At 42.7% G+C, this 27,794-nt stretch overlaps 1 protein-coding gene across 1 annotated transcript in view; it reads right to left on the minus strand.

Annotated features, from left to right (window-relative positions):
- Positions 1-26,671, minus strand: part of fbn2b (fibrillin 2b) — a 62,110-nt gene extending 35,439 nt beyond the window's left edge. Inside the window, exons 1-6 of the mRNA XM_041934850.1 lie at positions 26,603-26,671; positions 22,622-22,936; positions 13,665-13,747; positions 13,424-13,525; positions 6,698-6,793; positions 5,699-5,794 (exon numbers count right to left, since the gene is read on the minus strand). Of these exons, the coding sequence (XP_041790784.1) occupies positions 5,699-5,794; positions 6,698-6,793; positions 13,424-13,525; positions 13,665-13,747; positions 22,622-22,800 (556 nt within the window). The 5' untranslated portion in view covers positions 22,801-22,936; positions 26,603-26,671. The remainder of the gene's footprint in view (positions 1-5,698; positions 5,795-6,697; positions 6,794-13,423; positions 13,526-13,664; positions 13,748-22,621; positions 22,937-26,602) is intronic.
- Positions 26,672-27,794: the final 1,123 nt, after the last annotated feature.

The raw sequence follows: 27,794 nt of genomic DNA on the forward strand, positions 1-27,794 counted from the left end.
GCCAGTGGTAACCCAGTCCAGATTTTGCTTAAAGCCATGAATGCACAAGCAACCTTTCACCTAGATCAGTCCACACAGATTAGCCAGACAGTCATATCAGGCGATGTTAACGGGATGTGACCCTTCACGTATGATGATGTCCTTCTTGTAGCCAACCACATAAAAATCTGGTATTGCAAAAAAAGGAAGGGTGATCACTCATTAAAGACTACTGCTCTTTGCTCCGATGAAAGTGTGATTAAAGGAAGATAAAATACTGTAAAGGCTGAGGTGAGAAAATATTTAATCCTGTCTGGAACTCAAAGCCTTCTGGGAAACCATTTTCCCATCAACCCTGTACAGCAGTGGGATCAGGGAGATGGAACGGGGCATTGACCTAAACGCTAGAAGGAAAAGACGGGGAAAGAGAAATGGTTCAAGAGAAGAGTTCGGGGGGGGAGGGGGAATCCCATTTCATATTCATTAATAACTGCTGAAGTATTTACAAAACTCCCAGGAGGGGAAGTCTGGGGAAGATAAGACACTTGAAATATGAGTTGATCACATGGAAATGAAGCCATAATCATTTATACATACTTTCCTCTGACAAGAGGTCAATGAAGTCAAATGAATAAAGAGAAGAAATATATACATACACATTTGCCTCTGGGTGTGCATGCATGTGTGTGTATTTGAGTGTGTGTGTGTGTGTGTGTGTGAGAGTGCGTGTGTACCTGCATGCATGTGTGTGTGTAAGCATGCATGTGTTTTCAAACCGGATGTCCCCTCTAGACTTTATACAGCTGGACGACTTACTCAGAGCCTAAACGTCATGCTGTTACTCACCTGTTGAGAAATGGAGAAAATTTTCTAATTATCCTGTGTGTGTGTGTGTGTGTGTGTATGTGTGTGTGTGTTTATGTTTGGTTGGCGTGTGCACACTTAGCATATGTCTGGCTGGTCTTGTGGAATTTCTGATTGCATCGCAGTGTTTGCGTCCGTGCATATACATAAATAAATGATTCAAATGTGTGGGCTTGTTTGTGTGTGTGCGCACGCACGTGTGTGTGTGTGCTCCCGTCCGTGTGTCTGGAAGGTTTGTCCTCATTATACAGCTAGCATAGCGGTCTCTATTAGTCTTATCAGCACCATTATCAACAAGCTTAAAGTCACTCTTTTCCTTCATCTCTAATCAGACCCTGCTCCTTTCATTTCTTCCACACCAAAAGAAATCACCCAAACGTGACTAAATGTTTAACACAGCACAAACACACACACACATGCATACAGGGAATAACAACTGTGGGAGAATGGCAGCGGGAGAGATAAGCCCTCTGCAACGTACTGAGATCTGAAAATCTAAAGCCTCAAGCAAACTGCTGTGTGAGAGTGACTACACTGTACAAAACACACATGACTACAAGGAAAATTGACACAAAATAAGTCATAACAGTAGGAATTATCACGCATTTCTAACATAACAATTTTGGTATATATACTTGCTTGACCTGTGATGTCATATCTAGCGGCATCAAGTCTTTCCTCTGGCATTGTTTCTATATCTCACCTATTGTGCTGTAAAATCTATCTTGACTTCTACAGCTATTTTTGTCATGTTTTGAGAAACTTCTCATCACAATACTGTGCAGCGGTGGAACAATAACGCCGACTCTATTGAATGCGGACACTGCCGGGCAAAAACACAGTGGGGCAAGTGGGCTCCAGGCTCCATCAACAGCTACCACTCTTGGGACACGTTAGCTATTCAGTGAGGCAGAAGTCTCTGTAGGGCTTTGTTGACGGCAGCAAGAGTGAATCGGTCCATTTTTCATCAGGCCAGATCAAAGACAGCCTTCATCGCCATCCCGTGAGGCCACTCAAATATTGATTTGAACAAACCAGAGCCTTTAAATTTGGCCTGGGCGCTGGTGAATAATTTCCTCAACATTTTGTTTATGAGATGGATCATCAAACTTTAGTGCCCCCATGAAAATGAGACATTAAAAACAGCTTGTGAAAAGTGACGTTCCTAATTACAGTTAATTCACAACATGATGATTTAATTCAGAGCATATAATCATGCATAGTATCCGGATGAAGCTCAGGGCTCATTACTCGATGCTAGTCCAGTGAGACACATTTCGAGACATGGATTAAAACATGGTGTTGTGGAATTTTTAAACACTGCCCCTTGTTATGACTCTAAGTTGATATTTGCTCCATTGTGGCTTAATAGGTCTCACTGTGTGTGTCGCAGCAGAAATTTCTGCATATGGAAAACACACATATGTCCACTACATTATGAGGGAACGTCATGCTGCATTAGTATGTAATTTACAGACTTGCTGTAAATCAAATTTAGCATGGCTCCAAACTGGCTGACTCAAACTAAATTGTCACTGGGAATATTTTCCACTGAGTGGCCTGTGCCTGGCCCTGAGTCCCACCCATCCACCAGCGCAGCCATCCTGTCCAGCCATGTTCTGTCCACTCTTATCCAGAGTCAATACAACAGAAATAGCACAACTTCCTACACTTCCAGCACCTCAAAATGCCCTTGACGTCAGCGCCTGCTGGGGGGCAAAATTGTTCCTCTGGGATTACTGATTTATTTGCTCTGGACCGGGCCACAGGCTGGGACTGGGACTGACCACAGAGGCTGTATAGGTCCACTGAGACAGGCTGGACCGAGCAGAACTGGAGCAGAGCCGGCGTAATGGGCCAAAGCTTCAGCGGACACACATCGGCACCACTCCCTGTTCGTGTACCAGGTGAAATAATGTGAGAACGTGCATTAACACAAATGCATTAACAAATGCATTGGCGCATATACTGGTGTATGATGCACACACTTAATATTGAAAATAGTACAACAAGGCTAATGGCTCTGTGAGGCTGTACATAGGCACTTTAGTGCTTTGAGCTAACGTCAGTTTTACATGCTTATGTTTACCATTCTTATCATATTATTGTTAGCATGCCAACATTTGCTAATTAGATCTAAAAACAAAGTAAAGCTGAAACTGATGTGGATGTCATGTTTTGCAACTTTTTTTTTTAAAGCAAAATGTTAAAATTTTGACCTGTTGACGCTGTTAGATGGAATGATTGAATGTGAAGGGAAGCTAAAGTTATGACAGTTCCACTGCATCAAATATCTGGCCAATCCATCCCATAGTTGTTGAGATACCAACAGTCAGAATACATTACCATAGAGACAGCTAGCTATAACATATAGGTAGGGAGGTAGCCATGCATGCACACATATATAGAAACAAAACGGTATGACACACACACACATAGAGCTGCTGCACAGTGACAGGCTGCTCATGGCAGTGATAGTGAGAGTTTGATCTGATTTAAGGAGGAATGACTAACTCCAACTCCACCTCGTGCTAACCAAAGTCAGCAAGCCTGAGGAACACACACACACACACACAGCCGCACGTGCACACACACCCCAGACACTCGAACACGCAGGGATTTCCCATGACTTTCACTGCCTTCATAATCACAGTTCATCAGCTGTCTTCTCACTGAATCACACAGTAAATCTACTGAATCATGGACTCAGTAACACAAACGCTCAAACCACAATATACAACAGACTCATAACAGAACCGAAGGTTACTCCAGGAACACTCCATCCTTTCCAGGCCAAACCCAATATTAAAGCACTGGACTGGTCATTTATCATCATTATTAAACCTCTCTGAGGATATTTAGTCTCTAAATTTGAGAATAACTTTTTTGGTCAGTGTGCTAACAATCCCACTAAGCTGTTTTCTTGGAAACTGAAATATTTAAATTTCCTTAGTGACATGTTTGCTAGAGATGCAGTAACGAAAAACAAGTATATTGTAGCTAAGGGGCAACTTTCAATTTTCAAATCCAACAGGGTAGCTAGGATCAGTTTTATTTCTGTTCGCACTAACATGATTCCTTGTGAATTATGGAGTTAATTTGACAAGTTAAGCCCATCTCCTCTTTCACTGTGAAGGACATTTGGCATCAAAAACACACACAAACAAAGATTTACATGTTTTTCCCCTGTGACTACCTGCAGGTCCCCATTCCTCCAACATGAAGTGTTTGTACTCCCCTCCACCAGGCTTTGTGTACACAGCTGGGGAGTCCATTTTCATTTTCACCCTGTCCCTCCCTTCTTCCTCCCCTCCATCCCTCTCTCTCTCTCTCTCTCTCTGTCCTCCCTACCTTGCTCCACTTCTCATCAGGAAAAGTCCACGATCACTCCACAAAGAAAGTCTATTCTGTCAGTCCTGTGGGGATGCTGGGGGAAGGAGGGGGCATTTATTGCCAGATGTCTCTAAGGCTCCCTCCACCCTGAAATATTTCCAACAAAACAAGACCCCAGAGTTTCATGGAGAAATACGCTGAGGGACAGAGAGCAAGAGGAAGGCCAGAAAAGTTAGAGTTTTAATGAAGTGGTAGCCACAGTTAGAAATATAGGGACGAAAACAAGCGAACGCTACAAATTACAACTGGAGAAAGGGAGAACTGGCTGAGTGGGGAGGATAATACTTGACGAAAACAGATGCTGAGTGTTTATGGCTGTTTTTTTACACAAGCATCCATACATATATAAGTATGGTATACGGTAGGAGAAAGGAATGTAAACGAAAGGCTGAGATCAATGAGCTGAGTGAAATTACAGGCCAAGAACTTTCTTCTACTTCAGTGAAGGTAACAGCAGGGGGCAGAGGGGGGAGGTGGAAGGTGAGGGTCACAGAAAGGTGAGTTTGGTGGCGGAGAGTATCAGAAGGTGTAAAGGTTCCTCTCCTTCTCTGAAAAGGTGAGCTGAGGTGAACAGAAATTAAGCACAGCCATCAGTTCAAGTTTCTTTTTTATCCGCCACAGGACTGTACCACCTACTTCCAACGCTCTGCCATCACTTCCCACCACATACATACCTCAAGCTTCTGTTCAAAGCTCAGGAGACGAATACCCACTGTCTGTCTGAGCTAACTTTATGAAGTAATCCATGTTAGAAGAGCCTGAACACTCACCAGTCACTGAAGCAACACACTGTCTGGACTGATAGAAACGGCAATCATGACTGCAGGGCCACATGAAAGCCTTCCTGGTTCGATATCTTCCTTAACATTATGAGTATGTGTGTGGGAAGGGAGTGTATTGATAAAACCACCCCTCCACCCTGACTGCTTGGCTTCCACCTCCTGGCTCGGTTCACTCCCGAGCTCGATAAAGGCTATTTTAGTCACAGTGAGGTTTGAGTGGTAGGAAAATCCCACTTTTTTACAACCTGAGCTTTATTTTCATGCAGTAGCAGTGGTCATTATTGTTGAGCAGTTATGATCACATTTCACACAACAAGGTAACTGAGTTGTTGGAGGACGCTGGTGTGCAAAATCAAATGGATCACTTTAATAGCTATAATGTCGTTTTCTCTCCAAAAATAGTGTGTGAACAGTGGTTTTGTTGATAAATTGTCGCCCCCATTGTCAAATCAGTGAAGTCGCTCACATGAATTTATACCACAAGAAGCAATGTAAGACCCAGGTTGTAAGAAAAAATGCAATCGGCCGGTACATTGTTTTAGCACCCTCTGTTTTTTGCACTAAACACCAAGCAAAGTACCAACAGGTCTCTATCATATCCAAACAAAACCAAGCTGAAAGGAAGATGGCGGAGAATCATAACATGCTGTATCAACACAGAGACCAGGATGAACTCTCACCTCTCTCGCACTGCGGGCCAGTGAAACCGTAGACACAGGCACATCTGTTGGGTCCGATGCAGCGCCCACCATTCTGGCAGCCGTTCTCACACACAGCTACAGGACACAGAGGAAAAAAAGGGGTGATTCACGCAGAATTACACACTTCGCACTCACTCTCTTTCTCGCACAAACACAGATCTTACACATGGCTTCAAATGACTTCACGTTTTAATCATTTCCATCACACCACACATAAACACATACTGTATTGTATATTTGTAATACAAACATGTGAGGATTTTCGTTTATGACATCAGTTCTCAAGACAGCGACATCGACTGCTTTCACTTCATGCCTCACTTTAAACTTTGCTCTAACCCAAAAAAATGAATGTAACTGTTAAACAACATAGTACTTTTCTTGCCTGACCATGTATTTGTCATGTATACAGTGTACTGGGTTTCTCATTGTACATGCTGCAAATAAAGGCTGGAACATTAGCGACCAGTTGGCCGGGCTCACTAAAAAAGGAGTAAGAAAAAAAACAAGAAAAAATAAAAAAATGGCTTTAACCTAAATCTTTGTGCAGATGCTGCGTATCTAAGAAGTCCACATATAAGGACAGAAATATGAAGTAAGTCTGTCAAAGTGTGAGCAATCTGCTGCCCTTCTTTTCTTTCTCTTGTCTTTCTTCTCTCTAACAGCAGCTATGCCATTCTGATATCTCTCCAGCTAATCCATGTCTATAGGTCCTGTGCATGTGCCTATGTGGTGATGAATAATAACAACAAAGTGTAAGAACTAAATTTCCCCAATGAGGGATTAATAAAGTATTAAATTTAAAGTGGAAATAGGCAACTTTTCAACCTTCCCTTGTGTTTCGATGCGGTATTATTGTTGGCGCCGGTGTCGCAAAGACAACCGGATCACTTTCGTTTTCCTCAGAGCCCTGCAACTACCAACATACTAAACACTGTATATGACTGGTGTGCTGACTGTGCAGCAACTGTCACTCACGCTGTCCACAGTGGCTGCCTGTGTAGCCCTTGGGGCAGGAGCACGAGTCCTCTGTGCAGCTTCCTCCATTCATACACCTGACGTTACAGGACTGAACTGTAGGAGAGAGGAAAGAGGGGGGGCGTGAACACATCAGAAACGATCAGGCCCTCACATACCATTTCATCACATGACACAAGCTGCAACATTACCACAAAATAGATAAGAAGGGTCAAGCTGAACATGTGCTTTGAGTCAATTACTACTTTATAAAACAAAGTTTTATTCAAAAGCTTTTACAGGTATTATCAACCAAGACCTTCAAGAAATGCGCATTAATCGATCGACGGATTAGATTATTTCATTATATTATTACCAATTCAAAAACGCTTTTAGAGTTGTTTCCAAACACCTGAGAGTTAAATAACCACAGACACTTTAACGCAATAAGAGGCCTTTTCCACTTCAGTTGGCTTTAAATAATGCAGGCGTTTCTCTGGCAGCTTCAGATGAACAGACAAGGCTCAAAGACCCCCAGGCCACAAAACCAAAGCCAATCAAGCAGACTGGGGGTAGGCAATAAGTCAAGCCAGCTGTATGCTACAGTCAGTCAGTCAGTCAGGAATTTGCTGAGAGGAGAGGGAGCCGGGGTGAGGGGGATGTGAAGTAAAGCACGATGGCAGCAAAAATCCAAACAGGATGCATGGAGGAGCGAAGGTAAAAGAAAGAAGAGGGAGTGAGTTTGAATTGTGGGTAAACAAACCATAAGTGCTGTGGCGGTACAGGTATTATGAACAGGAGGCTTCTGGCTGGCAGACTGCGAGGGGGCCAATCTGATGTAGCAGCAGTTTGGATAAAGGAAACTAACTGGCAGAAAGGCAGCTTTCTGCTGAGCCAGCTTTTTACCAAACACAAGAGGAGAGAAGACACCTACAGTAGAGTGCTGGATGTGAGAGAACTGCATCCTCTTTATGTTTCCTTGCATCCTTTATTTTCTTTCATCTTGCCTCAAGAGGATATTTTATTGTCCTTTAGTCTCCCCTTATTCATCTTCCTTCCTCCACTTTCGCCTGTTCCCTCAGTGCCATTCATGCTCTTCTGTCTATATCTTAATCGCAAGTTCAACATTAATTTCCTCCCTCTCTCTCTCCATCTGCCTGTTTGTGTCTCTTTCTCTCTTTAAAATTTCTGGCATGCAGAGCTGTGGAGCAGAGGGGAAATGACTGCGCTTCCCCGTAGCTGAGTTGGTCTAATGAGACTTTCTGAGTTTGCACACTTGCCAACAGGAGGCATTACAGTCACTATAATCCACCTACTTATTCTGGCTGTGCTCAAACACACTAAATATGACTTGTGTTACTCATGATGAGTAAATGTACTCTTAGGTAGCTTTTCATTGTGAGCACCCACGCCTGCCCTTACTGGCAGCCCACACAGGACAGATTTCACTTACATGAGTCCCAGCACAATAGCACAAGTCTTGGATGTGGAGCTTGTGTAGTTTCAGTAAATGCAAGGCAAAGGTGTAATTCACCAGAATTGTCAACAAAGCTTTCATTTGCTCCATGTATTTAATGTATCTACAGTCAAGAAGGAATTCCAGTTAACTTTCTCCAGTGCAACACTTGGCAGACTATGTGCACAGATTTGGCAGGCGCTACTTTTTGTCTGGATTGTGTCTCATGGCATATGGTGATAAATTAAAGCGAATAGTTTGGGACTCTGGGGCAGGTGGGGTTTTTAAGTCAGTGTACTAGTGTGCTGTCTCTCACTTTCTCTCCCCTCTTGGGAGATGGGTCAGGTCATCCTCTCTGGTTTCAACATCAACTTACATTCAAGACACGAGGTTAACGCTGCTCACTCTACTGACGCTCTTCATTCGCTCAAGACCAACAATTGGGGCACTGATGTGAAACATGAATAATGATTTCAGTGAGTGATTTCAGTTTTCCCTGTCATGGAACAAAAAAGCGTACTGCAATCCAGACTCCTCCAATGCGGAGGGCAACATGGATAAACTCACCCATTTTTCAAGCCCCCAACCTCAAAAAAAGTGTTTCTAAATGGGTCAAGAACTAATAGGGAAAGACTTTTGGCTTGGGCTTGTGGGACAGGAGACGTTGCAGAGAGAGTTTCTATAGCCACTGAACTCTCTGTCCTCAGGAGCAGATGATGATGGGACAGGTGCTGGAGAGATGGAGGTGTCGTGTTTTTCCCTAGCAGGAACTAGCTGGGAGAAGGAGGAGGAGGCGAAGGAAGCAAACAAGCACATTTGGAGACAGAAGGAGATGATCTCACTGGTTAACCTCGCCTCTCGCTCCCCCTCCTCATGGCACTTCATCCCCCGCAGGTGGAGAGAGATGGTTTGCCCAAATGACCCGTGCCTGGAAAGCTGCACATGTAGAGCAACAGGGTGGGGGGATATGCGTGTGCACGCGCGTGTGTGAGAGTCTTCCAGACGTCAAGCAAAAGGAGTTGGGTGTAGCTTTGCAGCACCACAATGCACCTCTGTATTCTGGTAGTGTCGTCGGTGAGCTGCTCACATCTGGGTGTTTTTTACGAGAGGCTGCGAAACACAGGAAGTCCAGGCTTGTGTGTTGAGTGTGTGTGTGTGTGTGTGTGTGTGCGGCTGCATGCATGTGTGTCTGATGGAAAACGGAGGAGCTTTATAGCTGTGTTTTGTCCTGATTTACACAAACTCCAGGGACCAGTGACAAGTCGGCCTCAGTTTCAGCATGGATGGGCGATGTAGTGAAACAGAAAGCTGCATTAGATGCTGTCAAAGGAGGCTGACAGTCAAATACAAAGATTTCTTTCCATGCTAGTAAACTCACAGTCCTCCGGCTTGAACTCTGTACCTCACACACATCATCAGTTTTCTGGGTAAATGAGACCAATCTATTTGATTACGTACCTAATACCCAACAGCACAGAGCATTACTTTGCGGTGATGATGGGCTACGTTGAAGGGACATGGCTTCTAATTAAAAAGGCCTCTTTCTGCTTTCCCAGGATTCACTAGTGCTCCTATAGCCAATGGAAGACTGTCAGTCTAAAGACAGCTGTTTCTCAGCATTAGGGACAAGAACGTCTGTGGTAATGATTTCGTAATTATGGTTATGGGAAGACAAGGTTATAAAGATGGCCCTATACAGTCCTCAGCACAGCTGCTCTGCCCTAAATTGTCAGTGGGTTTATTACAAGGGTGACTTACAGCGTGAACCCTTGTTGTCTGGGAAGTGACACGTACCTCCAGGTTATCGGTAAATGTGACTCGTGCATTACAAAGCCACCTTGGAATTGCGAAGATTTCACTTTTCTAATTCTGGAACTGCGTAAATTCCTGTCCTGCCAGGCTATCCACAGAAACACATGCTTGTATTGTATTGGCAAACAGAACAGATTCCAGGAAGAGTCATAAAAAAGAAATCATAGGCAACCATCTGTGTGGACACAACAATAATCACAGACATATGGATTACATGTAGAAAATCACAAATGTGTTGCTGATTTATTTAAACCTCTGCATTCCACAGACAAGATGTGAGACATAAAGATGCTATCTATAACCCAGCGAACCAGGGTGCTAGAATCAGGCTGTATAATTAAGGCAGAGGAAATTGGCGTTTCCAAACGGATCTCCGTAGAGCTGCAATTTGTTTCCAACTGCACTGAATTATCCTGTTAAATGGTGGACTCTCTCCAAAAGCTGAATTTGGGAGTTAGCACATTTGGGAAGACCAGATCTACGATGAGCAGTGTTTGCCTCTCCTTGGCATGGCCCGAACCCCTTCGAGACGGATAATGTTGTGAAAACAGCTTTCTACTTTGCAATATGTTAAACACATCTTAAACAGTGAGGATGGCTCTGTGGGAATTCAAATAAAAACAAAGCTTTCTAACCAAATAGCAACTGGAGCAAAGACAATGGAAACATCTAATCCAAATATAACAATGATTTAGACAGTAGAGTTCAGGAGTTGTTACATGCAGGTCAGTGAGGAAATTAACTGCATTTAGTAGAATATAGCTTCATGTTTGAGATTGATCTACTTAAAGTGACTTCCACTGTTACTCACGGTCATTCCACAGCATTCAGCATTCACTGATGGGATGTTCATCTCAGGCTATAAAGCTATTTGACCTCCGGCCTTCATGAAAGCCACCAGAGAGGTCAGATGAGGGTCTTTTGCGGTGATATACTCTTAACAGTGCACTGGAACATGTTTCCCATTTACTAATCATAAAAACAATAAAGCTGTCTGTGATTATTCAGATCGTATACTATCTCAGTAGCTTCCTTCCCTGCCTCCCCTTTGCCTGTAAACCTGTAGAAAAGCTACCATAAATACCTGCTGAGGAAAGCTGAGAATCACAGAGTTTGACAATCAGGTCGAGCCAGCTCAGCTAAGCGCTCGCTCTAATTTATCGCTTCGTTTTCTCGCACCGTTCCTGCCCCTAAGGAACATGACTACACAGTTTTTGCCAAAGCACTGACTCTGCAGGAGATCTGTGCGTATCCTGCCATTCAGGTCAGAGGCTGTTTTTCCCCGCCCCCACCCTCCATGCCCTTCCTCTACGGGTCATCCTTACTTATGGCTGGAACAGATCCTGTTTTACACCTCTGGGTCACAGCCAACTGATGCTCACTGTGTGTGAGTACATTTTTTTTTCCATAAGACTGTGAGTGCCTGTATCTGTGTCTGTCAGTGTGTGCAGTTGTGTGAGCGAAAATGTGTGTGCTAGCAGGCTTAATGGAATGTGAGCATGTGTAAAGGGTCTGGCAGGGACCAGGCGTGACTGACGAGCTGACTTTGGCCGACTAAAGCAGCGAAGCTGAACACATTGCACGCTACTTAATACACGCATCGACACATACTCTGCGTGCTCCCAAAGTGCTGCTTAACGACAGTGTTTGACAATGTCCGGCACATATTAACTTCATACTTAAACCCTGCACACACTGCACTAATCTCACTAAGACAAACGTGATTTCACACACTCTGCGTGTGCAGTAAAACACCTCGCTCCACTCCAAACACACACATACACACATCCTGAGTGGTCTGTAACTAAGTCCAGGAGACTGAGCTGTGGCAGCCAGACTCTCTACTTTAATCCTGACAAACCCTGTGACCTGCAGGCTGCAGCGCAGGCCTGGGTGCCTATACACTGCTATTACACTGGCTACAGTACTATTCTGGCTCCCATGAGAGAAGGGTGGAACCATTACATTTGGAAAACAGCCGAATAATTGGATCAGTAGAAAGTGAAACTCCTCAGTGTAACAAGCAATATTGTTTCATCAGTAGTCTGGCCACTTAGAGTGAAGTCAGGCTCAAGGTCATTTAGAAGAATAACAGGAAAATACCACTACTTCTATACTCACCATCCATACTAACAACAATCTGCTAGATTATTCTGCCAATCTTTGTGTACAGTCAGGAATCAAATAAGGTGAACATTGGGCCAAATGTTTAGCGAATGGCTTCAATCTCAGAACCCAGTTGAAGGAAAGCCTCTCTAACCACTATGCAGCCCTGTTGCTTGAAGTGTCCACAGGACTCAAAAACTGGACTTACACTGATGGAAAAAGGAGTTTTGTGTTTCGGAATTTCATATTATCTTGAATTTTACAAGACTGATGGGTATCCACTCCAGCTCACATTGTTAGGGAGGGTTGGCTTCGAAGCTAATAGTCTTTTTGGGAAACACACTTTGTTTTCTGGTGGAGAGTTAGAGAGAAGATCAATGCCACTCTCATATCTGTCCAGTACAAATAAAGCTACAGCCAGCAGCCGGTTAGCTTAGCATAGCACAAAGACTGGAAACAGGGGGAAACGGCTAGTGTGGTGCTGTCCAAAAGATCTTTAAAGATTTAAACACATTTCATCCCATAGGTTTAATTACAAAAAAACTTGTGCGTAAAAACTACATTTCACCATTTTATGAGTGGTTATGTGCTGAACTATTTATTGGCTGGAAGCAGTTGCCAGTTACTGCTCCCAGCCATTTAAGCCACGTTTCCATCAAACACTTTCGGTATAGTTCCCTTGGAACATGTATGTAACCTGTACACAAAACCTAGATCTGTACAGTACTCTGACATGTGGATGGGGTTGTTAATAGCTGTGTCAGTAGTGTGATATCATATCTAAAGTAATACAGTGAACAAAGGAACACAAAATTTGCCTTTACACCTACACAGTACCTATCTGTCCATTCACTACCAGACTCACAACTTACTAGATGTGCTGGTAGGCACCTTTGTGATCTTCGGACGGAGCCAGACTAGCCCCTGTTTCCCCCTGTTTTCAGTCTTTATGCTAACCTAAGGCTGGCTTTAGCCTTACATTTAACTGACAGATATGAGCTGTCAAAACTTTTAAATATTAAGTGTACAATCACATAAGACACAGAAAAGAAGCAAATACAACCTTGGCAGCTGGAACCGGGAAATGACTTGAACGATAAATCAGTTATCAAATAGGCTGATAGACTAATTGCATAATTGCCTAATTGTTTCAGCTCTTCTAGTGTTGATGGTTTGATCCCCAAAAATCAGTGTGTCCTTAAGCAAGATACCGAACCTTGAGTTGCTTGTACCGTAATGGATCAAATGCAGCACAATAGCTTTTCTTCAGCTTTAATTCTGTTTGTCTGCCACCACTTTATGTTGGGGTTTCATGTTCGATGAAGCTTTAGCTACTGTATGTATGTATGTATGTTACTATATATGTTACTGACCTCCTGCTCCTGCTCCACAGCTGGGAGAGAGCTGGCCACTTGAGCAAGTGCACATGTTTGGTCTGGAACAGAAGCCATCGCCACATGAATTCCTGCAAATTGCTGGAGAGAGGAAGAGGAAGAGGAGAGGAGAGTGAATTTAATTCATTCTTAATTCATTTTTAATCCTATCTCTCTTTGTCACCCTCACTGAGCTTTGTGGTGTCGTCTCGAAAAAGGATTTAAGGATGGAGGAACTTACGAACAATACACTGGTTCCCTCCTGGCAGAGTCTTCCAGCCCGGACAGCAGTATGAATGGAAGCGAGAGCCACACACATTGGGCCTAACGGAGACAAGAAAGAGAGAACAAATAAATTCACTACTCACCCAGACCTCCCAAACATATTTCAGTAAAATCCCAAAACAAACACACAAAGTAACAAGTTATTTTCTGAGCTGCCCAAGACCCGCAAGGCCTCTGCTTTCAGAACAAGCAAAACAAAGTTTGATACAAAGCCTCCTCAAATGATGGATGGAGGTATTTTCAGACAGAGGGGAGGGGAAGGAAATGCGAGAGGGCCTAAGACATGAGGAGTAGCATTTTGTTTTCATTCATGGCTGAATGTAAACTTGGAAGGACAGGATATATAAAGTCTTCCTTTCTCCCAAATACCATGCCTGGCTGTCCAGTTCTCTGGCAAATATCCAGTGCTACCCCCCTTCACTGTTCCCCCAACACACACGCACACACACACAGAGCTCTGACTTTTCCTGGTGGAGCTCCTGCAGCAACCTTTGACCCCGTCTGACAGATGTAAGAGTCATCACAGCTTATGGAGCAGTTGATTGGCCTGACAGGTTAGCCACAAAGCTTTCCTCTGAGGAGATGGCTTAACCACATCTAGAGATGACTGGCCTCTGCTCACACACGAACAAACACACACAAAAGCATGCAGCAGGCCTGCGGTTTGCAGCTGCCCTCCAAGCTAATGCAAAGAACACTTCATTTTTTATCTTCTGTGAATAATTGCACACCTACTTATAACTCAGTTTATTTAGAAATGGAGTAAAAATCCCAACATGCATCAATCACAAAACCCAAATCAATGTGCAATAAGGAAACGTGCGTGAGTCAGTGTGTGCACTCATGTGAAATACGCTGCATAACACTGGTTAACAAGCTGAAGGGATTCCAACAATGTGGTGGCACTAATGACATCCTTAGTGACTTTTCTAAGCATATAATGACGGGTATATCTGTGGTCATCTGTGTTGGCGGTTAGTTGCTTGCATTTGCTGATGGCATGACTAAGAACTGAGGGACCACAGCTTGGTAAATTGGGATAAAGCCTGATCCAGATGCTCATGGTAAAGCCATTTGCCACAGGGATCACTTCTCTTTAGTCTAGACACTTTCTGGCCCCAGGACATAATTTATGACTGTCTAAAGTAATGCTAGATTACACAGTGTTTTTTTGATGGTGACCAAGGACTAGTAAAATTAGACAACAACTCACCAAGCCAAGGACACACCACAGATTTTAGTACTGTAGTTCCATAAAGCTGAGAGACTTGTGAGACACAGATTTAAAGACATGTCAAAACTGATAAAGCGGAGGCTGAAATATTCTGACTTTTAAGAGCATGAATGTGACATTTCCCATGATAATACTCAATAGGCTGTTTAATTAGACTTTCCTTGCCTTTTAAGTGCCTTCATCTTGCAAACTCAGTTCCTAATTTATCATTTATAAGGCATGTTTGCTGTCAAATATTTGAAGTCTGATGATATCACTATGGCAGCATCTGGGTCATTTTTGCAGTCTTTGCGAGCTCCCTCCAGACACAGAGAGGATATTTTACAACTGTTTTTACAGTTTTTTCCAGAGTGTGGGATTTAGGGGTATCTATTGTCAGAAATGGAATATGATATTCGTAACTATGTTTTCATTAGTAGTATTATAAGCAGTATTTGTATAATCACCAGAAAGTCAGAATGGTTGTGTGACCTTAGAATGAGCTTTTTTTTCATTTCATGGAGTCCTCCATGTTGCACGGCCATGTTTCTACAGTAGCGCAGGATGGACAAACCAAACACTGGCTCTGTGGAGGGCCTTTGGTGTTTTTCACATTTTTAGCTTCCATGTAATGTTAGGTGACAGGTATTCGGTCATTAAGATGCCACTAAACACACATCAGTCCTATCAGGAATAGTTTGTCATTTTGGGAAACATTCATTTTCTTGCAGAGACTTTGATGAGAAGCTTGATGCCACTGCACACTGTCTGCACAATATGTAGCAGGAACCAGGACCTGGTTATCTTAGCTTGCACAAAGACTGGAAATGGGACAAGTATATAGCCTGACTCGGTCAAATCCACCTACCAGCACCTTTAAAGACATTGTATATTGTTTATTTAACCTGTACCAGAAACCGAAGCGTAAAAATAAAAACTCACAGTTTTACAGAAATTATGTGCCTGGCTATTTCCTGGCCAGGACCAGTTGCCAGTTAGTAGTTAGTTAGTTAGTAGTCCTGCAGTGCATTTCCCAAAAAGTCAAACTATTCTTTTCAGTAACTAACCTGCTATCAAAATTGTTGTCAGCAAATTTTTTGTGGCTTGGGTAATTTATTAAACATTTTAGTGCTGCAGTGAAACTGAAAGACATACATGGAGACTAAAGCAGCAGAAGTCAACATGACACTCAGTTTTGTCTTGTAGAAGTAGTTTTGTTAGCCAACAATCTACACAGAAATGTACAGCTTTTACTCAAATATGCAGAGTAAACCAGAGCAGTTGGAAATTAATTGCTAGCTCTGATGAACTTCTCAACTTCCTCCTACGTGAAAGAGATGACCTTCCTCTCCTCCTCACCAGACTGTCTCCGTAGTAACACCGGGCTGTCACCAGGGAGATGACAGCTGGGGTTTGAATCTCTGATGGATGGAGAGCAGAGCACACCTCCAAAGACATTACCAGATGGCACGAGAGACAGAGAGACAGACAAACAGGTGGGCAGGCAGACGGGAGATATTTATGTAGGTAGAACTAGTGGTCGGACAAAGAAGGAAGATAAAAATAAAACAGGAACGGGAAAAAGGCAAGAGCGGTGGATTCTCTGGGAAATTCATAGAAACAGAAACGCAAGGGCTGGATTTAAAGACAAAGTGCAAAGAGAGTGAGAGGAATGGCGGTTAGGAGGAGAGAAGACAGGACGGTGGGAAAGGAACAGGGGATCAGTGGGAGGGAAAGCAAAACAAGTTTATGTTGAGAAGAGGAGGAAGCAGGAGGAGGAGTGGGAGCGGAAAAAAGAGATATGGAAACAAAGGAGAAAGCAGCATAAGCAAGAAGAGGCCAGACCCTTGGTGGGAGTTGAATTTCTGGGGCAAACACACAAACCAAAGAGAGCTTCGAAAGAGCTTCAGAAACGCATAGAGCGAGGCTTCAGCATTCCAACACTTAATGAGCAGTGAACCCAACTTCTTCCCTGATCTATTTCCCCACAAAGCGTTGAAGATTTTCCACTGTTACAGACCTTGGGGATGTCAATATATGAAGGATTATAGGCGTCTGACCCTGAGGTGTTCTGGTTTGTTATTCTTCCTTTCCCTCTCTCTCTCTTCGTCTTTCCGCCAGGTCAATGCCTGGTCTCCTATCACAGAGAGGAGGCTTTAGAGGATGAACTGAAGTAAAACAGAATGAAAGACAGCCATAAAAAAAGGAGTTTCCGCCCCAAGGGTTTTCCTCAATATTGAAATGTCCTACTGTTCTCAGGGCTCAATCTAAAGGAGATTAACTCTTTGAAGTTGCCTCCCGGGCCGTGGATTGCTCGTTAACTGCCATTAATAGTAATAATAGGGAAATGGCTGCCACCTCATCCAAGGGGAAATATGAAGAATGAAGGAAAATGTAGTCAAGAGTTCAAAGTCGGAAGGGGAAGGCAGTTTCATGGAGATTTTCTGATGTGGAGTAGGCCAACTATAATAGAACTACAATTTGCTGCTTTTCATTGTCATATGAAATAGTAAACTGAATCGCTTTGGGTTTTGGATTGTTGGTGTGATAAAACAAGAAGAAGTCATGTTGGCCTCACTATAATGTGTCGCGTTTCAGACAAAGCAATGAATCAACTAATCATGAAAACAGATGAAAGATGAATCGATCGTGGCAAAAGCAGTTGCAGTGCTATTAAGCAATGACTTTTTCAGTGCTTTCTTTGGATTAAAAAAAAAAAGAGTTAAAAGTTTTAAAATTAGAAACTGCAAAATCAACAGGTTATACAGCTGTAGCCTGGGGGTGCTCTTTTCTTGCAGGAATCCACAGGGTCAAAGGTTAAGGCAGTTCAGAGCAGCCGGCCTTCACTGACCTACAAGGAAGGGCAGCACCACGCAGGCATAGAAAATTACTCCAGACGGTCTATTTCCATGAAGACACAGACCAGAAGTTCACAGTTGCTGGGGCCCCAGGTCAGGTGTCTGTGTCCGTGTATGTGTGTGTCGGTGTACTGGTCATAGGTCATAGTTCATCTGCCCGGTATCTGACCCCCTGCAGCAAAGCCCTTATGTATTGCTGCCTCTAGCAACACCTGGGCCTGTTGCTCTTCTAACAGATCTAGAGGTGGGCATGAAAAGGAATAGTGTATAGAAAATGACACAACTACAGAAACAGAAAGCACAGGGAGAGAGACAAGAGATAACCTTAGCGGTGTGCTAAACTCACACTTTAAAGAACTGAAATTGAACTGAACTGAGAAACAGAGATGAAGTGGGAATGAGTGACACATTGCTGGCAATGCAACATAAACGGACACTTACAAAAGCTAGAGTAAATCCCTGATTACTTTGGTGGTGCATGTTGTGATGAAGAGATAGCGGTTGTATAGCACAATAACTTAAACCGTGGTTTACCACACAAACCCCAGAGGGGATGTTAGTTATTGGTCTGTTTAAATAACAATAAATGTCATGACCAAAGATCTTTCTTGACTCGAATGATTTGTGGTAAAGTTGATATTGTTTGTGATCAGCTTTAATGGCGTGTCGTTGAGCAGATGTCACTGTAAATTAAATGCAGCTCTGCACATGAATAATCTCCTCTGCATTCACACATTTTATGCGTGTCAATGCAAAATGTGTGCGTGTTTTCTTTATGCTGTTTACGTCAGCGTGTGCAAAGATGTCAAATGTGGGAAGTAAACTGATGGATTCTTGTGGATTCTTCTCACACAGTCTGACATAGAAACTTTAACAGACCACATGCCAACCAGCTATCCCAGATAATCCCGTCTTTACAGCTCAGTCTTAGCCTGCATATACAGTAAGCATAAAACGCAGACACATAAAAACCTAAAATGGAACCTAATGCACATAAAACACAAAGGGAAACTGGCAATTGTTCACTCATCCCAATATAAATTCTTCTCAATCTTTTTTCCTTTCTCTGTTCCTTAAAGCACTCAGATAGTAAAGGTCTGAGGTAAACAGGTTTAATCTGTGACATCAAAAACTGGAAAACTATTTTATTCTCTTTCAAATTAGGCATACACTGAGGCAGACAGTGAATAGAAGACCACGTCCAAGCCATCAGGGTGGTATTGACATTATCCTGGAAGGGACTTGAGAGACTGAATGTAATTCTCTGCTTTGGGGCTGACTGTCTGCCAAGTTAGCCAGCATCCAAGGCATCTCTTCACAGCAGAGCTGGGTAAAGCTGGGCCAAGCTGGAGTAAGTTAATAAGGTGGGTGGCTGCTAAAAAAAATGTACTTGGCTGGGTTCTTCAACTTCAACATACAAGAGGTCTTATTAAACTATAAATATTTTTCGACTATTTTAGTTGGTAGGGTGTTTGAAAGTAAGAAGCAAAAACTGTCCGTCTCTGCCTCACACTTTCCTTCTATCATTCTACCAAGTGGATGATCAATCACCATTCGAGTAAAGCAGACCGGCCAGCCAGCCCAAGGTCTGATCAGATACTGCCCTTGAGGGGACTGATGCCAGGCTGCAGTGGGAGCCAATAAATCAGAGTCAGTCCGCATCAGACCCAGCGCTACCAGAGACAGACCAGGGGATATGGAGTTCTAGCCAGCAAATAAACACTGCACCCCAGCCCAAGGCCAGCATAATGACCATCATTAAAGTAACCTCCCTCCATCTCCCACACGGAGAATCTGTAAACCATGAGGATTTACTGACAGTTCCCTGTGATCGCTGCAGCTCTTAGATGAAACCATTACTGTACAGTAAGACACAAGCCAGGGGCTGCATGTATTGTAGTTTGTTGGGGTGAATGAGTTGTAGTAAAATTCAGCAACTCCTGTGTAAGAAACACTTGGCCCTCACTATACAAACTCTTGTGTCAGCCAAAAACACTTACTCACTCATCACAAATGTGATTTCTTCACCTACGGCTTCTGTCCAGAGGTGGTTGCATGAAACATGCGCACATGTACTAGATGACTAATTTCACCCAAATTCAGATTAGCTGTGATCATTTGTAGCCAACGACACTCAAGCAGTCACTGAAAATAAACGCAAAATACCTGTTTGCTTTGGCCAGCCTGTCCCAGCGCATGGGAGGCGCTTTAACATTTCAGAATAATTCAAGTGACAGTTACCAGGCAACACCTAGAAATCCAATAAAAATAATCAAAAAGATGTCGAACATTTTGTCAAATAACTCTGGTTTGTGGTATTTGTACTGGCTTGAAGCCCAGCGTGCAAATAGAGCTTACCGTAACATACCCTGAGTTTCAAAGATGCTATATAATCTCATTACCTATTTTCTTCAGTACAAAAAACTATCACTACATAGGCATTTCATTCCTTGCATAGTAATGCTCCCAGAACTTAACAATGTAATGGAAAAAGTCTGCAGGCTTTTGGTAGATGTTCTCATGAAATTACATACCATTCGATGGGAATAATAAGCTATTGTGTAAGGTCTCCTGGTTGCCTCACTCTCTCCTCTGGCTGCTCACTGTATATTAGACAAACTGTAATGTGAATTACTGTTCAGTCACATCAATTGTATTTAATGTGCTGTAGTTCAATGCCAATTGTCCCATTTGTGGTTCATGAACACTTGATGTGTCAGACAGGATAACTCTAGCTGTAGCTGTGAACAGTACAATGAGCATTAGAGAAGAAATGTTAAGTGAGAAATATGTTAAAATCCACAAATCCAATTAATTACAATTAGCAACATAATGCAAAGAAATAACAGTTTTGGCTTTATGTCGAAAACGTTTTGTGTTGCCTTGTGTTGCAGCGATATCTACTGAAGTTAGCATGCAAACCAGCTACCCCTGGCCATCGTGTCTCGTAATACCACTTTGTGCCTCAAGAGGTGATAGTGAGTCAATAAAGCATCCAGTCCAACAGCTCTGAAGTGATTTTTTTTGTTGGCTCCTGCAAACCCCACCGTAACCCCAACTCAGGCCTCCAGAGGTTGGCACTGACTGATGTCCAGCCTCCTGCTTCACGCCTCTTTTGTCCCCACCCGAACCTTCAACGTCTTCAACGTCCCCAGTCGGAATCTTGGTCAAAAGCAATTGTAAATCACTTACCACCTACTATGTTTCCTGTCATCAAAAAAAAACCCTCCCTCCTCTCTGTGGTCCAAAGGCCCTGTGCTAGTGGTGACCAACACTCCCCAAATGCTCAGAGTCTGGGCAGAGTGAGCTTATAGGGCCACGAGCTGTACAGCTAACTGAGCTAACTAGTTAGAAGCAGCTAGAGTTAGCTGCAGTTAGTGGTTAGTCTGGCGGCCTGTTTTATTCAGCAGGTGGCTAATTTTACATATTGCACCTTTAAAGGACTAGCTTGCTCACGCAAACGTTAGTGTTAAATGCCTCCTTAAAAATATACAGAGGGCGAACAATTGCCTTTCACTGACAGATACAAATTATCATATTATTATATATTAACCAAAATGAGTGGCTGACAAACCTATTTGTATTCCGCAGCAGGAGCCATGACTGCATATGTTTTTAGAGAAAACATCAGTTCTACAATGCTATGTGAGCTTCACCATGTCCTACCAACAAGCCACAAGTGAATACAATTCACCGAGTTTAGCTACTTCTCACTATCGCTCCCAACTTCTAGTTAATTTCATCACTCATTTCCTCATATGCTTTCTTTCATACTCTTCCTGCCCTGTGTTATTCCTTCTGCTGCTTTGTCACCTACAGCAGTGAAACAAATGCCCCTTTTCATACCCCCCTCGGGTGATACGAATACCTCATTTCCTGTGGCTTGGCACTGGGGAAACCATAAGCTGGGACAGATGGGAGTCTGATTGGAATAACTGATGCAGACACTGAAAACAGGCCCCAACAAAACATCCTTTGTTTTTCAAGAAGTGGCGAAATACTGTATACAGTGAAAATTCTTTGTTGCACTGACATACAGTACATCCCACACCCAGATTCATGGTGTTTAGGTAACAAAGTGAAAGAGGTGGACTGCAGGAAAGAGAAGGGACAGGGGGAGGAGGGGGGTTGCAGCTGGTAAGAAGTGATGTGATCCCTGTAGTTCATTATACTGGATACTCCCCACATGCAGACACTCAAATGAACAAAACCTTTAAAAATACACACACGCATACACGTGTGTTGATATGTACCCACACACGCCATTTTCCCTGTTGGCCTCCACTTAAAACACTGGGGCCAGCAATCTCCCCACAGCAGTCCTGAACTACTTTCTCCAGGTTAACTAATACACTCAAGGGAATTTGGGTCATGTTTTTCATTCATCATCCCCTCACGGGATGTATAGAGCTGCTTTTCCCTCCGTTTCCCATGAAAATGTCAATTTGCTGTAAATACGCTGGGAGATTTGAGTGTGGCAGGCAGCCTGTTAGGGTCGAACATGTGCTGTTTTTGAGAAAACAATGTGGTAGTATTCAGCAGCATAATTTGGTATAAGGCTAGCTTGGCTTCAGCCCAGAAAGCACAGCAGTTGAAAGAGAGCTGCCAGGAAAGCAGAGAGGGGGAAAGCCATTTATATTTTAAACCTTCTCCAGAAACAGCTACAAATGTTCTGAGTCGTGTATGTCAACCCAAACTTAATGTACTTTTCTTCAACACTCTTCTTATGAATGTTCCTACAGCATATCATTATTAAAGTTAATATCAAACAATATTATGCATTGGTGCTCCATTGGGATTTGCCAGGGACATTGACACACAAACACATATTCTCCTCCCTACCCTCTCAGCGTCTCCTGGCCACGGCGTCGAACCCTCTGCACCTCTCTCTGGTCCACGGTGCCGGTGAATCGGCTAGCTTGGTATGGTCCATCCCCAGTTTGACCACAAGCCACGTGGACGGCCGAAAGACACACCGCTGCCCATCCCAGCAGCACCTGAGCCAGCTTCCCTGACCCCATTGGCTATCCCTCCGACCGTAGCACTTCCGTTTTACCACTCACTTTCTGACTCTCTGTTCACCGTATGGACCCAGGCTGAGCAGAGGGATCTAGACCTGGATCTAGACCAAGTCCTGGGTGCACTCCAGAGTAGGGGCTAGACAGAGGAAGAAAGAAATTGAAAGCTAAGAGATACTTGAAACACAGACAGACATCAAACTTATTTACATACAGTATTTTTAAATATGGCACAGCCCATCCAACAAAATGATAATTTTATCCGATCTGGCGTAACCCCATGGCCCTGTCAGGTGAGCTCATACTCCGTTCAACAGCACCACTTGTCGTGTTTCAAATTAGTTCATTTGAAGGGATTATAAACTATGACTTATTTAGTACTATTAATAATTGGCAATAAAGTCAGTCTTGTTAGAGTATTCTTTTCATATTTGAATCATCAGTGTTAAGGTTGTTTCGGTCAAGTTTGCATTTTCGTGGAGAGTCATAGCCGGACATTTCAACCGGGTGTTTCACTGAGTTGTGTATTCATAACAGTTAGTTAACTATTTCAACCATTTATCCATTACTTTTAGCTATTTTAACTGTTTATCCATCACTTATAACTACCTACTTCAACTGTCTATTCATTGCTTTTAACTAACTAACTAACTAACTTATTTCAACAGCTTTTCATTACTTTTAGCTATTTCAGCTATTTATCCATTGCCGTTATCTAATTCTTTACTTTTAGCTCATTTTTTAATTGTTTTTCATTACTTTCAGCTAGGTAACAATTTCAGCCGTTTATTACTTTTAGCAAAGAATTTCAAAGGTTTTTCATCACTTTTAGCTATTACAGCTATTTAGCTAACTATTTGAATTGTTTAGCTAATACTCTTGCAAACTACAACAGTTTGTTCTTTATATTTAGTTTGCTATTTCAACAAATAATTCTCTTCTTTTACCAACCTATTTCAGCAGTTTATCAATTAGCTTTAGCAACTTACAGCTATTCTAACGGTCCATCCATCACTTTTAGCTAACAGTTTTTCATTACTTTTAGCTAGCTGCTAGCTTAATTAAGATAAATTAATCTTAGTATCTTAGCCTTTCTCTTACTCAATGACTACTTTTCATGCGCTCTCAATTCAGGGCACATGTTATTAATTCCTTACAACTGACTGAGGTTGGTGGGCAGTTTACTGGTTATTGTAACTTTGATTTTAGTTAGTTGAGCTTTCCACATACCTCCTTGCAACTGCAAGTATCCTCTGGGTACAAGAAACCCTGGTTGGGAATCATTGATCTAGCAGACCCAACAGTTTTACCCTTAAATCATTCTCATACATTTTCCAACCGTAAAAGCTTTGTTAACAGGGCAGCGTACAATTCTCCAGTTAAACCGTTTGCAATGGAATTATCCACTTATTCCATTTTTTTTTTGTTTGTTTGTTTGTGACATGCTTGGTGGTTATATTGAGTAAAGAGAAAACATATGAGCTGTGGGTGAATAAAGAAGACCATGCGAGGAAATTGAAGAGACACTTAAATCCTGACTGCCAGCAATCTGTTTTCACTATACTGCACTTCAAAGCAGTCTCATAAGTGGTTTCTCACTCCACAGACACCAAATACTGTACGTACTGACTACAGACTACAGACAAAAAGGTCCTAAACTCATTAGAAAGACATGCTCAATGTCTAAGAGCCAGTGCTGCTAAATTTTAAGTGTGTATTGTCATTAAAGGGAGAACGTTAATAAGGACTCTTTTCATTTAAAATTAAAGAAACAGAGCAGATGTCTAAATGGTGAGACTGGTTTTGTTTTGTGGACGACTGCACAACAAAGAAGCCTCGACATTTTTATACTGCAACGTAACACTGCAACATTTTGAATGTGATGGCTGTGCATTAGATTTCTTACTTTTCTTAGCTCTTGTACCATACATGCAAACAGTGACAAAGGGTAATAAATAAACATTGCTTAAATTGAAAGGGTCTCAAGCCAAAAGGTTAGGAATCACTGTCCGAAGTCATAGCCTTGTGCCTAGAGGGCGCCAGAGAGACAGGGCAGAGGGTAGAAGAGAAAGGGTATGAGTTAAATGGTGAGGTGATCAATCCACTCCAAAAGCTCTCTCCATCACACATACCATAATCTGACCAAAGAGTGGGGATATGAAGTTGTTAACAAAGGCTGATTACTCATCCATATGCACAAAATTAAATTACTCCCATTATCTTTCGTTATGTGATTTATGGAGTCCGGATTTCTTAATCCAATTATTTTGGATTTGCCCCATACATAGCTTATATATTCTTAAGCACGTTCTAACTGCATTAGGGTGTGTTGAATTGAAAAAACAACTGAATTGGACAGCCCCGGGGTTTATTTTTTCTTCTCCACCTCATTATAGACCACAGGTTTAAGAGTGAACTGTGGGCCCCTGGTGATATATAACCTCGGCAGACCCAGCCTCCAGCCCTCCAGCCATGGGTCCAACCACATTATATATCTGGCCTAGACAAAGACAAGAAAATAAATACGGCCCCATATCCCACTGACTCAGATTCATTTTAATGGCAGCTGAGAGATAGATGAGCATTGAACTCAACACAAGCATGGAGAGAAAAAGGACAGGAAGAAAAACAGACATGGAAATTAAGAGATACTCTTTTTAACATAATTACCTGTAATTATTCCATATTTCACATTGTTCTTTTTTAAAGCAACAACAAATAAAAGAATTAAAGTCTGCGCAACTGCTTTGTGGTGCCTTATTATAATTCCAATGGTTGCCTAAATAGGAAGATGCTCAATAGATGGAGCTTTTATCGAATGAGCAATTAAAATGGCAAAAGATTTTTCCACTCAAAGGCGAAAAAAAAAAGTTGGCTTTAACTGCTGGCAGTAAGAGAAGTGAATGGAGGCGGGATCAATGCCGAACAAAAGAGATGCCTGATCAATTACCGAGTGGGAGCCGTGCTGAGCACTTCTCCAATAACCGTGCTGTCAAAATAACGCAGGTAAAGCGTCCAAAACCGCGTTATCGAACAATCATCAGATCATCGCAGCGCAACCCGCCCCTTAAATCTGACTGTGTGTGACAGCATATTCACTGTCAGCAGAAACATCAGCGCACAACTTTATGGGAATATTCGAACCACAACGCTGGATTGGTTCACTGAAAATGCACTATTGTGCTTACAGACACCCTTCAGGTCCAGAGAGGCTCAAAAAGTTCCATCTGTTCCGCTTGAAGGATAGAAAAACAGCCGCTGAGGCAGTTTGTTCCGAGCTGACAGAAAGAAATCTGCTTTTTTTTAAACAGTGTTGCAACAGTGAAACGAGCTGTGCATGTCACCGCAACTTTATGAATGGATAAAAACGCAACATCAGCTCTTGCATGCTGAACACGACTTAATCCCAGATGAGAAAACAGCTTCTTTTTTTATTATTACTCCGTTTTACTCGCCGGGAAAACTTATCCAAAATTATGAAAACTCAAACAGAGCGAGCAATCAAACTGTAAAACGTGACTAGCCTGTCGGGTTTTTTTTTTTTTTCCTTTCTTTCCATGCAGTTTCTCAAAAAGCCGGTGAAAAAAGTGCAACTTCCGACCTTCACCCGCTGGAGAACATCTGCTCAACTTTTTATCCACCTTTCTGCATCCTAATCTTAGGATTTGACCCGCATCTATCATGCAGACGTGCATAAAGAGATAATCTCCCGTGAAACAACGGGCTTCTGCAACAATAGTCACAATCAAAGCAATTGATAACTGGATTGCACTGCAGGCAAAGAGATCAGTAATGCGCACAATACCTTGCAACAGTTGGAGTGTCTTGGCGTCGAGGAGCCCAGAGTCGGAATTTGAGCCGGGATATGTGCCCCAGAATGGAATATTGAACTATAGCCTTGTGAGAAAAAGAGAAAAGTTAGGGAAATGCCCTGTTTGGGAGAGGGGAGGGGACACAGAGTGAGGCAGAGGCAGAGGGAGAGAGGGGGTAGTAACGGACTGCAGGACAAACCCACATTCCTCAAGACTCCTAGAGTTGTTATAACAGGGGCCAAGCAGCTAAACCTTCACACTGCGGCTAACATGGTCTCACTATCATCACCCTGCAACAAAAACACTCCCTCGGGCTACCTCAGGGATGAGATAAGAGCCCCAGCAAAGCAAAGGATCTTCGATGCTATAGGCTGCATTTGCATGAACAATAAGGTGGAAAATGAGCCAGCAGTGAGCAGATCAATGGGACAACTAACACGTCCATTAAGTGATGACGGTTCATGATTGTGGTAACGGGCAAAAAGAAGTGGTAAATAGTCTTGCAATATTTTATGGTTGTTTAGCAGAAATTAGATTCACAACCTCTGGATGGACACACTTCTATTACAGATCACAGTCAGTTTATAAATGCAGTTAACAGCGCAGCACAAAGAACATGTTAGTCCGTCACAGTGTGTCAAATTTACGCCTGCTATTCAAATAGTCCTGCTATTTACTGCCCCGGCCCACTGGTGCTTGTGATTGACACATCCTTGTGCTTTGTTGCCGCAAGTGCTGATAGGAAGTTAACATTGAGAGAGCAGCCATCTGGGTGGTATATTGGTGAGGACAGCTGAACACATCTCAGATGTTTTGCGCCAATTTCACCACTCTCAACAAAAATGGTTCCTCGTGGCTAAAGAAAGGAGAAGCTTTCGGCTTGAATAAATGGGAGGAAAGGAGCCTGTTCTGGATGCATGTTCATTGTTACAGTTAAAGACGGAGGTTAATTAATCAATCGAAGGCCACAGTCGCTCAAATAGAGCACAATCTAATACGAAACTAGTCGTATCTGTCCATAACCACAACCAAATTGTTATAGCATATTCAGCATGACGTCTACTGACAAATTTGAGGTATTTTCCTCAAAGAAGTTCCATTGCTTCTGACAGGACATGAACATTTGTGCTTTTGCGGGATTTGATGAGCGACTGTGAAGAGAAACATCTGACAATGAGGGGAAAA

The sequence above is a fragment of the Chelmon rostratus genome, chromosome 4 (assembly GCF_017976325.1).
Source record: "Chelmon rostratus isolate fCheRos1 chromosome 4, fCheRos1.pri, whole genome shotgun sequence".
Lineage (NCBI taxonomy): Eukaryota > Metazoa > Chordata > Actinopteri > Chaetodontiformes > Chaetodontidae > Chelmon > Chelmon rostratus.